This window comes from Callithrix jacchus, chromosome 1 (genome assembly GCF_049354715.1).
Source record: "Callithrix jacchus isolate 240 chromosome 1, calJac240_pri, whole genome shotgun sequence".
NCBI classification, from domain to species: Eukaryota; Metazoa; Chordata; class Mammalia; order Primates; family Cebidae; genus Callithrix; species Callithrix jacchus.
Genome location: NC_133502.1, coordinates 95,531,969 through 95,544,573, shown reverse-complemented (window position 1 = coordinate 95,544,573; position 12,605 = coordinate 95,531,969). Strand labels below are relative to the sequence as shown.

Below are 12,605 nucleotides of genomic sequence, written 5' to 3'. Positions count from 1 at the left end.
CTGCCCTCAACCCAAATAGGCAATCACGCTTCTAATTTCTATCACTATAGATGATTTTGTCTATTCCTAAACTTTAAGTAAGTGAAGTCATACAGCATCTGGCTAATTTCACTCAATACAGTTTTTAAAAAATGATACATAATATGTGGACATATGGGGTAAATGTGCTATTTTGCTAATGCATAGCAACAAAATAATATCATATAATGATCAAATCAGGATATTTAGGATATCCATCACCTTGAGTGTTTATCATTTCTATGTATTGGGGACATGACTTCTAGCTATTTTGAAATATACAATATATTGTTGTTAACTATAGTCACCCTGCTCTGCTTTTAAACATTAGAACTTACTCCTTCTATCTAATTGTATTTTTGTGCCAATTAGCCAACCTCTCTTCCTTGATCCTATCCCCCACACCCCCACACCCCCACCTCAGCCTCTGGTAACTGTAATTCTACTCTCTATCTCCATGAGATTAACTGTTTAAGCTCCCACATGTGAATGAGAACATGTAATATTTGTCTTTCTGTGCCTGGCTTATTTCCTCCAGTTCCATTTAGATTGCTGCAAATGACAGGATTTTATTATTTTTTTATGGCCAATTAAACATTTCAATGTGTATATATGCCATATATTCTTTATTCATTCATCTGTTGATGGACACTTAGGTTGCTTCCATAGCTTAGATATTGTGAATAGTATTGCAATAAACATAATGGTGCAGGAATCCCTTTGATATACTGATTTCTTTTCCCTTCCATAAATATCCAGTAGTGGGATTACTGGATCACATGGTAACTCTATTTTTATTTTTGGGGGAATCTCCATACTGTATTTCATATGGCTGTACTAATTTACATGCCCACCAGCAATGTGTAAGAGTTCTTTTTTCTCCATATCCTCACCAACATCTGTTATTTTTTGTCTTTTTGATAATAGCCCTTCTAACTAGGTTAAGATGGTCTCTCATTGTGGTTTTGATTTGTAGTTCCCTGATGATTAGTTATGTTGAGCACTTTTTCATAAACCTGTTAACCATTTGTATGTCTTCTTTTGAGAAATGTCTGTCCACATTCTTTGCCCATTTTTTAATGGAATCATTTGGGTTTTTTTGCCCTTGAATTGTTTGAGTTTCTTACATATTCTGGATATTAGTCCCTTGTCAGATGAATGGTTTGTATTTTCTCTCATTCTACAGGTTTTCTGTTGACTCTGATTGTTTCCTTTGCTGGACAGGAGCTTTTTAGTTTAATATAGTCTCATTTGTCTATTTTTGTTTTTGTTGCCTGTACTTTTGAGGTCTTAGCCATAAAATCTTTGCCTATACCAGTGTTCTAGAGTGTTTTCCCTATGTTTTCTTCTAGCATTTTCCTAGTTTCAGGTCTTATGTTTAAGTATTTAATCTATTTCGAGTTGATTTTTGTATAGGTTGAGAAATAGGGATCTAGTTTTTTCTTCTGAATATGGTTATTCAGTTTTCCTAGCATTGCTTATTGAAAAGAGTGTCATTTCTCCAATGTATGTTCTTGGTGCCTTTGTTAAAAGTCAGTTGGCTGTAAATATTTGGATTTATTTCTGGGTTCTCTATTCTGTTCCATTAGTCTACATGTCTGTTTTTATTAATTTAAATTTTATTTTATTTTGAGACAGGGTGTTGCCTTGTTACCCAGGCCGAAGTGCAGTGGCATGAAAATAGCTTACCATAGCCTTGATTTCCCAGGTTCAGGCAATACTCCCACTTCAGCCTCCCAAGTAGCTGGGCCTACAGGTGCACACCACTATACCTGGCTAATCAAACTTTTTTTTTTTTTTTTTGAGACAGGGTTTTTCTATGTTGCAAGGCTTGGGCATCTTAAGCTGCTGGGATTACAGGTGTGAGCCATCACATCTAGTCTATATATTTGTTTTTATAGCAGTACATGATCTTTTGGTTACTATAGCCTTGTAGTATATTTTGAAGTCAATTAATGTGATGCCTCCAGCTTTTCTTAGGATTGCTTTGGCTCCTTGGGCTCTTTTTTGGTTCCATGTGAATTTTAGGATTTATTTTTCTATTTTTGTGAAAAATGTTGTTGGTATTTTGATAGGGATTGCAATGAATCTTTAGATTGCTCTGGGGAGTATGCTCATTTTGTTAATATTAATTTTTCCAATCCATACACATGGGCTGTATTTTTATTTGTTTTCTTCCATATCTTTCATTAGTGTTTTAAATTTTCTTTCTAGATGTCTTTTACCTGCTTGGTTAACTTTATTCCTAGGTGTTGTATATAGCTACAAACATATATATATGTTATATGTTTATGTATGTGTATATATATGTTTGTAGCTATTGTAAATGGGAATGCCTTCTTGATTTCTTTTTTAGCTCATTTTTAATTGGTATATATAAATGCTACTGATTTTTTGAATGTTGATTTTGTATCCTTAAACTATATTGAATTTATTTATCATATTTAAGAGTCTTTTGGGGGAGTCTTTAGATTTTTCTAGCTATAAGATTGTGCCATTTGCAAATAGGGAAAATTTGACTTCCTCTTTACTAATTTGGCTGCCTTTTATTTCCTTCTCTTTCCTGATTGTTCTGGGTAGGACTTCTAGTACTATTTTGAATAGAAGTAGTAAAAGTGGGCATCCTTGTCTTGTTCCAGTTCTTAGAGGAAAGGCTTTCAGCTTTTTCTCATTCAGTGTGGTATTAGCTGTGGGTTTTTCATATATGGTCTTCATTATGTTGAGGTATGTTTCTTCTATGCCTAGTCCATTGAAGGGATATTAAAATTGATGAACATGTGCTTTTTGTCCTTCATTCTCATGATGTGATATGTCACATTTATTGATTTGGGTATGTTGAACTGTCCTTGCATGAGTGGGATAAATTCCACTTGATCATGATATATAACTTTTTGATGTGCTGTTTGATTCAGTTTGCCAGCATTTTATTGAGGATTTTTGTGTCTATGTTCATCAGGGACATTGGATATTTTCTTTTTTGTTGTGTCCTTGTCTGGTGTTGGTATTAAGATAATGCTAGCCTTGTAAATGTGTTAGGGAGAATTCCCTCTCCTTCAAATTTTTAAATAGTTTGAGGAGAGTTGGTGTTACTTCTTCTTTGTAAGTTTTGTAGAATTTGGCAGCGGCTTCATAAATTATTTGCAATTCTTCATGGGAGATTTATATTTAATTTTTAAGAAACTGACAAACAATTTTCTAAAGTGGTTGTGCCATCTTATACTTGCACAAGCAGTGTTTGAGAGTCCAAGTGTTCCTCATCCTCACCAACACATGGTTTTGTCAAACTTTTTTTGAGATGGAGTCTCACTCTGTTGCCCGGGCTGGAGTGCAGTGGCACAGTCTTGGCTCATTGCAACCTCCGCCTCCTGGGTTCAAGAGATTCTCCTGCCTCAGCCTCCCAAGTAGCTGGGATTACAGGCATCTGCCACCATGCCCGGCTAAGTTTTTGTATTTTTAGTACAGACAGGATTTCACCATGTTGGCCAGGTTGAACTCCTGAACTGGTGATCCACCCACCTTGGCCTCCCAAAGTGCTGGGATTACAGGTGTGAGCCACTGTGCCTGGCCACAGTCTTTTACATTTTAACTATTCTAGTTGGTGTGAAGTGGTATCTCATTGTGGTTTTTACTTTGCATTTGTGACAACTAATTATGATGAACACTTTTTCATGTGCTCACTGGCTATTCTTATTTTTTTATGTGTCTGTGTGAAATGTCTATTTAAGTATTTTAACCCAATTTTAATTGGGTTGCTTATCTCTTTATTATTGATTTAAGGAGTTATTTGTATATTCTGGACACAAGTTGTTTGTTCAATATATGCATGAAAATATTTTCAACCAGTCTGTGGCTTGCCTCCTATTGATTTTCCTGTGTCCTTCAGTGGGCTGGCTTTAAGATTTTAGTGAAGAGACTGGAGGTTCAGTGTTAGAAGTAATGGACCCTCACCCATTTTATAGTTGATGATGTTAATTTTTATTGACACACTTTCTTTTCAAGGCATTTTATATTGTCTTAGAAGAAAATTTCCTAAGGAAAACTCTTTTCCACAGTAATAGTGATTGTGTTATTGGATATAAAGATTCCAGATATATTAGATTTCTTTGAGTAGCAACGGCTAGTATGTAATAGAAGCATATGTGGAAAGATCAAGCTCTGTCCTTTGCCAATTACGTATTCTCCTTTTCCAAGAAGCTGTGGCATAGTCATAAATGACACAATAAAAGAAGGGCCATATTCTATAAAATGCTGCTCAAGTCAAGTCAAATAGACACTGAGGAAACAGCAGCTTCCATTAGTGTTTTCCCCAAGATCTGATGACAGACTGCATCCAAATTAACAATAAAAGGAAAGAAGCCAAACTTCTCTTGGAGAGAAGAAGGAATTCCCCCTAGGTGAAGTGGCATCATGCGATATTAAACGCTGACTCATCAAATGGGTCTGGGGAAATGCTTTCCAGCTTGAGTTGGAATAACAATAGTTAAAGAACAAGGTTTCTTCCTTGGAGTTCATATGTGAACTAATTTACCAGCCACCTCTGACATATCAGCTACCTGAATTGACGCTTGGTTCTGACACTGATAATTACTGCCTCTAATCTTTTATATTTGTTTTTATATTTGCAATAAGATTTGATTTCCTTAACAATCATGGCTCTCAAGCTGAAAAGCCTGCATAATCTTTAATTTGTACTCAGTAAATACTGGCTTCTCAGTTGACTGCTATCAATTTTAAAATTATTTGAAGTAATATGTGTAATAATTAACTTTAGAGAAAAGCACATGGGAAATCTTTGTGCATGCATTGTTTAGTACCTAAAGTGTTCAAAACTGAGAAAAAGGACACATCTTTATGTTCATTTGCATACTGTGATTTCTGGATAGTAAAGGCTCTGAGCTCCTTCATGTCCCGAGGTTTCGCTTATATTCTGGAGTTCTCCATTTGTTTATTTACTGCCGATCCCACAAAACTGAAAGAAAAAAATAAGAGTGGCTTAAGGAGGAAATAGCCAGGGCTTAGTGTAATGTGTGGAAGAAAGATAAGGGAGTAAGAATTACTGAGAAGACTTAAGAGTCAATGGCATTCCTCAGACAATTTTAACAACTCTAAAATGTGAAAAAAGTTTGATTTTTCAAAAATTTTCAAAAATTTCCTCTTGGAAGAGAATGTGAGGTTTTAAAAATCAGATAAAACTATATCTGAATGTAACTGTTATCTTTTACTAACTGTCCATTCTCTTGCCATTTCAGGTAAACCTCTTTGTGCTGCTCTCTGTGGTTTGTGTCCTCTTAAATCTAGCTGGATTTATCCTAGGCTGCCAAGGGGCCCAGTTTGTGTCCAGTGTGCCCAGGTGTGATCTGGTAAGCACTCCTAAAACATCACTATGCATCTAGGCAGACCCCAGCTTGTCAGGTGTTCCTGGCAAGACCTGCAACATTCAACATCAGGCAACTGTCCTGAAATGAAACCTGAAATGGGTAACAGGAAGTGGGAAAACAAAACAAAGACCTGCCTGCTGATTATTTCACCCGTTGTCAATTACTTTTTCCAAAGCAGGGACCAGCCAGCAAAATCCCAGAACCGTAGTGATATAATGCATCATTACTTAGTGAATGGATGGATCAGGTATCCACAGCCAATCAGCCTCTGAATGTTTTCATCTAAAGAGAAAAAAATGGATATTGCCAGAATAAAGGTCAACAGTCCTTTATCTGAAACCTTTGGAGGCCAGGTGTGTGTCAGCATTTAGAGTTTTCCAATTTTAGAAGATGAAATATTTTGCACATACCATAGTGGAGTCACGGACAGCAGGCTGTATCATGACTTCTGGTTTTCAGAACTTTTTGGATTTTAGCATTGTGAGCAAGAGGTTGTGGACCTGTACCATCTCTAAACTTAAAAGGAAAAAAAAATATTGTGATAAAAAAAAATTATTGTGGTAAAATTTCATAGCATGAAATTTCTCATCTTAGTTATTTTTAAGTCTGCAGTTCAGTAGAGGTAAGTATATTACATTGTTGTACACCCAGTATCTAGAACTCTTTTCATTTGCAAGACCAAAAGTCTGTGCATATTAAACAACAACAGCTCCCCATCCTCCAACCCCTGGCAACCACCATTTCACATTCTCTTTCATTAATTTGACTACCCTAGGTACCTCATACTAGTAGGATAAAACACTATTTGTCTTTTTGTGACTGGCTTATTTCACTTAGCATCATCTCCTCAAGGTTTATCTTGTTGTAGTATGTGTTAGAATTCTTTTCCTTTTTAAGACTGTACAGTTCCATTGTATGTACATGATATCGTTTATCCATTCACCTGTGATGGATATTTAGGTTGGTTCCACCTCTTGGTTATTTTGAATAACATTGCAATGAACATGGGCATGCAAATATGTCTTTGAGATCCCTAGTTTTAATTCTTTTGGACATATAACTACAAGTGATCATTTGGTAATTCTATTTCAAATTTTTTGAGGAAACTGCACCGTTTAATATTTCCACCAACAGTGCATGCGGGTTCCAATTTCTCCACATCTTCGCTGACACTTGTTATTTTCTGCTTTTTTTTTTAAGTGGCCATGCTAACAAGTATGAGGTGATACCTTATTTGGTTTTGATTTGCATTTTACTTATGATTAGTGTTGCTGACATCTTTTCATATACCTGCTGGCTATTTGTATATCTTCTTTAAAGGAATGTCTCTACAAGTCTTTTGCCCATTTTAAAATTGAGGTTTTTTTTTTGTTATTGAATTGTAGAAGTTCTTTATATATTCTCTATATCAGAATATGGTTTGCACTGTCTGTTTTTAATAATTTTTTTTCCTATCACAAAACCAACTCTGTGATTATTTCTGATGATATAATTATTAAATTTTGGGCAAGCCATGAAAGTATTAGGCAGAACTTAAATATCGTTTGAATTTCCCCATCCCAGGGTAACAATTTGACTGTGTGTTAAGCATCTCTTTATGCACAAAAATGCACGTGATCAACAGGATCATGTTATTATTATTATGATTTTGTTTTAGGGAGGGAAGGAGGAAGGAAGGAAGGCAGAAAGGGAGGGAAGGAGGAAGGGAGAGAGGAAAGAAGGGATGAAGGAAGGAAGGAAGGGAGGAAGGGGGGGAAGGGAGGGAGGGAGGGAGGGAGGGAAGGGAAGGAAGGAATTCAAGCAATGAGAGAGACATTGCCGACCTGGATCTAGAGGTTTACAAGTTGATTTCTTTTTTTGAGAGAAGGAAGGAAATAAAAATGAGTAAAGGAGAGAAAGAAAGAGGAAGAGAGAGAGGGAGGGTGAACGGAAATATTGCTTTATTCTGAAAAAAAAAAAAAAAAAAAGGGTATTAATAATGGCCAATCAATGTTTCATTTAAACCTTGAGTAGGTGTGATGTGGTATTGACAAGAATGTATATTTTATGTCTTAGAAGTGGAGAGCTCTATAAATATTTATTAAATTTACTTCTTCCGGATCTGAGTTCGAGTCCTTGATATCCTTATTAATTTTTTGTCTCATTGAATCTAAGTCTCTATGTATCTGGGTGTTAGGATCGTTAGCTCTTGTTGTTGTATTGATCCTTTTACCACTATATCTTTGTTGCTTTAAAATCTATTTTATCCGCTATGAGAATTGCAACTCCTGCTTTTTATTTATTTATTTATTTATTTATTTATTTATTTATTTATTTTTGCTCTCCATTTGGTTGGTAAATCTTTCTCCATCCCTTTGTTTTGAGTCTTTGTGTATCCTTGCATGTGAAACAGGTCTGGATGTAACATGCCCTTGGGTTTTGGCTGTGTCTTTTGATTGGGGGATTTAATCAATTTAAATTTAGGGTTACTGCCATTTGATGTTAACTGGCTGTTTGATCCATTCATTGATGAAAATTCTTCTTTATGTTGGTGCTCTTTACTTTTTGGTATATTTTTAGTAAGGCTAATACTGGTTGTTTCTTTCTGTGTGTAATGCCTCTGTCAGAAGCTCTTGTAAAGCAGGCCTGGTGGTAATAAAATCTCTGAGTTCTTGCTTGTTCATAAAATATTTTATTTTTCCCTCAGTTGTGAAGCTTAGTTTGGCTGGATATGAAATTCTGGGCTGAAGGTTCTGTTCTTTGAGGATGTTGAATATTGGCCCCCACTCTCTTCTGGCTTGTAGAGTTTCTGCTGAGAGATCTGCTGTAACTCTGATAGGCTTGCCTTTGTGGGTAACCTGACCTTTCTCTCTGGCTGCCCTTAGTATTTTCTCCTTCATTTCAACCCTGGTGAATCTAATGATTATGTGCCTTGGGGTTGCTCTTCTTGAGGAATATCTTTGTGGTGTTCTCTGTATTACCTGGGGTTGAATATTGACCTGCTTTGCTAGTTCAGGAAAATTTTCCTGAATAATATCCTGAAGGGTATTTTCCAGCTTGGATTCATTCTCTTTGTCGCATTCAGGTACACCTATCAAACGTAAATTTGGTCTTTTTACATAGTCCCACATTTCTTGGAGACTTTGCTCATTCCTTTTTATCCTTTTATCTCTAATCTTGTCTTCTTGTTTTCTTTCATTAAGTTGGACTTTGACCTCTGATATCCTTTCTTCTGCTTGAACAATTCGAGTGTTTAAACCTGTGCATACTTCTTGGAGTTCCTGTATTGTATTCTTCAGTTCCATTAATTCACTTATATTCCTCTCTAAGTTGTCTATTCTCAATAGGATTTCGTCAAACCTTTTTTCAAAGTTCCTAGTTTCTTTATGTTGGGCTACAACATGTTCTTTTAACTCACAGAAGTTTCTTATTATCCATTCCCCGAAGAGTGATTCTGTCATTGGGATGCGCTCGTTCTCCATCAAGCCTTGTTCCATTGTTGATGTGGAACTGTGATCATCTTTAGAGGTAGAGGCGTTCTGATTTTGAGTATTCTCAGCCTTTTTACGCTGGTTTCTTCCCATCATTGTAAATTTATCCTCCTGTCGTCTTTGAAATTACCAACTTTCAGATTAGGTCTCTTGATTGGACGTCCAAGTTGTTAGTTCCCAGGGCCAGAACAGCGGCCTTAAGATTGATGGTGCTTTTCTGCCCAGGATTCTCCTATCTGGCTTCCTTCTTGTGTCTGTAATGGGCGACTCTGCCTTCCCGGGGCTCCAAACCTCGGTCAGAAGGGGAACCAGTCTCATTTACTCTGCGCCTAGAGCTGCTGTGCTGAGGTGCCGTCACAGCCGCTGTGCCGGTCTCAAGAGTCATGCTGGGGACCCGTGTGGGTCCTCCAAACCTCAGTCAGAAGGGGAGCCGGCCCTGTTTACTCTGCTCCGAGAGCCGCGCCCAGGTGCCGGCAAAGCCGCCCCGCCGGCCACAAGAGTCGCGCTGGCGACCCGTATGGTTTCTCCACTGGGGATCTTCTGCTCCGTGAGCGACCAGAATTTGAAAGTGTGGCGTCCTCTAGTTCTCTGCGCTTTGACTGAGAGCTGCAATCCTGAGCTGTTATCGATCGGGTTCAAGACTGAACCATCTTGGATCAGTCTCCAGGATAATGTTATAACTGTTGTTTTCCTTTGGGGAAATTATTGACAAATGAAGCCTTTTTGGGCAAGGGGTTGCTCTTCTCTCCTCTTTCCCGCTCTGCCCACATCTGTCACCCCAAATCCTTAGTAACAGGCTGGGGAATTATATTTCATAATGTTTTCATGGTCATGTAATCTTACATAAATATGTATGGGGTGGGGTGTTTTATGACTTAAAAAAAATGGGGTGTATTGTATGTACTTTCCTGCATCCTGTTTTTATCACTTAAAGATGTATCACTTAGAGATAGATTAAATACAGACCCTTCATTTCTTTTACCAAGTTAGTTCCTTGTTTTGTTATTGTCTGTTGTGGCTTGGGTTTTGGCCAGTAGACACAGTGCTGCCATTAATATCATTTGGTATATCCTCAGGGAGACTTTTAGTCCTAAGAGGAAGCAGGTTCCCAAGATAAAGAATTGTTCTCAGTAGTATATCTTTTCTCCTGCTTGTCTCGTTTATTATTACAAATTCAACCATTTTATTATTCTAAACATCATCTTGAAATTGGGGTAAAAGTGACAGTGAAAAGCACAAATCTTAAGTGTGCAGTGCAGTTCATTATAAGTTTTGACCAATGTATACATTCATTTTGACAAATGTATACACTCATGTTACACTCCAAACAATCTCTATATTCCATACAAATTTCGTTTGTTATACTCCAAACATTATTTCTATCACCCTAAATTCTTTGGTATCTCTTTTCAGGCAGTCTCTACTCTCTCATAGGCAACCACTGTTTCTATTTCTTTCACCAAAGGTTAGTTTTGCCTGTCCTTGAACTTCATATACGTGGAGTCACATGGTTTGAACATTTTTGTGTCTGACTTTTTTGCTCAGTATAATGTTCTTGAAATTCATTCATATTTTTATATTGTATCTGTTGTTTGTTCCTTTTTTTAGAACACTATTTCATTTTATAAAAATATTAGAATTTGTTTTTGTTTTTTTGTTCTCCCATTGATGGACATTGGGGTTGTTTCCAGTTTGGTAGTATTATGAACAAAGCTGCTGTGAACATTTTTGTTTCGGGGAGGCAGTTTTCATTTCTCTTGAGTGAATACCTAGGCATGGCGTTGCTGGATCATGTGGTGCTCAAGAGTTTTCCAAAGTTGTTGGGAAGTGAGTTCCTTCATTAAAGGGCTTAAACTCACCAGTGACTGAGTTTCTACTAGTGGTTCTCCATATCTCCTTCAGCAAAGAGAGTTTCACTCTTTTTAATGTTTTGCCAGTTTGATGACGTCAAAGTGAGAGCTCACTGTCACTTTAATTTGTAGTTCCTGAGTGCCAAAGATGGCATCATCTTTTTTTTTTTTTTTTTTTTTGAGACGGAGTTTCACTCTTGTTGCCCAGGCTGGAGTGCAATGGCTCAATCTTGGCTCATTGCAACCTCCGCCTCCCAGGTTCAAGTGATTCTCCTGCCTCAGAGTCCCTAGTAGCTGGGATTATAGGCAAGTGTCACCATGCTTGGCTAATTTTGTGTTTTTCGTAGAGATAGGGTTTTTCCATGTTGGTCAGGCTGGTCTTGAACTCCCAACCTCAGGGGATCTGTCCGCCTTGGCCTTCCAAAGTGCTGGGATTACAGGCGTGAGCCACCGCACCTGGCATGGCATCATCATTTTTTAAAAAGCTCTCCAGAATATTCGAATGTGCAGGTAGGGTTAAGAACACTACAGCTGAAAGGCGATGGGAGGAAGCCAAGGCTCTGATGTCTTCAGGCAAAAGCACCAAGAATACAGGGCCAATCCTCCTTATGTAGCATCAGGGGGACTTCTACAGATTTGTTTGTGGATAGGCTGAAGTGACTGATGAGAAGTGAGAACAAGGTTTTAGAAATACTGGGCAGAGATGGGATTAAGAATGGAGGTGAAGGTATTAGATTCCCCAAGGATCAGGAATAGGGGAGCAGTAACACATAGGGCACAGTTGCCTGGAATCATTTTGCAGACAGTCTCAGGGCTTCTTTGTATCCAGTGGGCAAATTAATTGGTATTCATGATCATTTGCATAATGAGTAAACTTTCAAATAGATTTGTTTAAAGGAATTAAATTTCATCCATCTGGAAAATTTTGCTGTCCAGACTGGCTCACTCCAGAGGTTGCAGGTAGCTGAAATTTTGACGAGTGGGGCATCTATGTCACATGAATAAAGCACTCACGTGTGTGCAGCCCACATAGGCCTGGTTTCCCACTTACCTGAATGCTTTGTGTCAAGAGTGGACTTGTCTGGGAAGGCGGTACTTTATAAGATGATGCCTAGCATTGTCTGAGAGAGATAGAGCTTTCAGGTTAAGATCTTAAGGCTTACACCAAGTGCAGAAAATGAAAATCAGAGTGCATTGTGTTGGGGAAAAAAAGTGAATTTGGTTCCCATTGGGAAAGAGTGGGACCCATGTACATGAGCAGAATGCAGGCTGATACTTCATCTCATTTAACTGCTTATCTGTTAGTACTAAACAGGATTAGTATAAAAACAGGAGGTTCTCAGCTGGAGACTTTAAAGGAGAGAGGAGGAATATTAAAATTCCCTTTGTTGGGAAAGCCACTGAAATTTACGTTTTAGTTGTTTGATCATGCCGTACCCTAGCCCATCCTGACCAACAGGAATTGCCTGACACAGAACCCTGCCATATCTCATTCTACAGGATTGGTGCTCCATGGTGGAGCCAGGGATTTTTTCTTTAATAATTAAAGTATTTTTCTGCCTTTCCTCCCTTAAGGTGGACTTAGGTGAAGGCAAGATTTGCTTCTGTTGTGAAGAATTTCAACCAGCCAAATGCACAGACAAAGAAAATGCCTTGAAACTCTTTCCAGTTCAGCCTTGTAGTGCTGTTCACCTTCTACTTAAGGTACCTTGAACAGATTCCCACCCCCACTGATAAATACACCACGGAGCCCCCAAAAAAGGCAAAGTTACGTGAAATATTCATGTTCTGTTATCTCCCTGAAACAATTAAGCTGCTGGAAAGCACATGTGAGCGACCCCTCATTGGTACCCAGAAACAGAATTGAATGCAGAAAGAACCACGGGTTA

General features: G+C 37.9%; 1 protein-coding gene across 1 annotated transcript in view; it reads left to right on the top strand.

The window, feature by feature from the left end:
- The window catches only part of ENTREP1 (endosomal transmembrane epsin interactor 1), a 63,864-nt gene that overhangs the window by 30,003 nt on the left and 21,256 nt on the right, over positions 1 to 12,605 (top strand). Inside the window, exons 3-4 of the mRNA XM_035302890.3 lie at positions 5,268 to 5,378; positions 12,292 to 12,420. Coding sequence (XP_035158781.1) covers positions 5,268 to 5,378; positions 12,292 to 12,420 — 240 coding nt within the window. The remainder of the gene's footprint in view (positions 1 to 5,267; positions 5,379 to 12,291; positions 12,421 to 12,605) is intronic.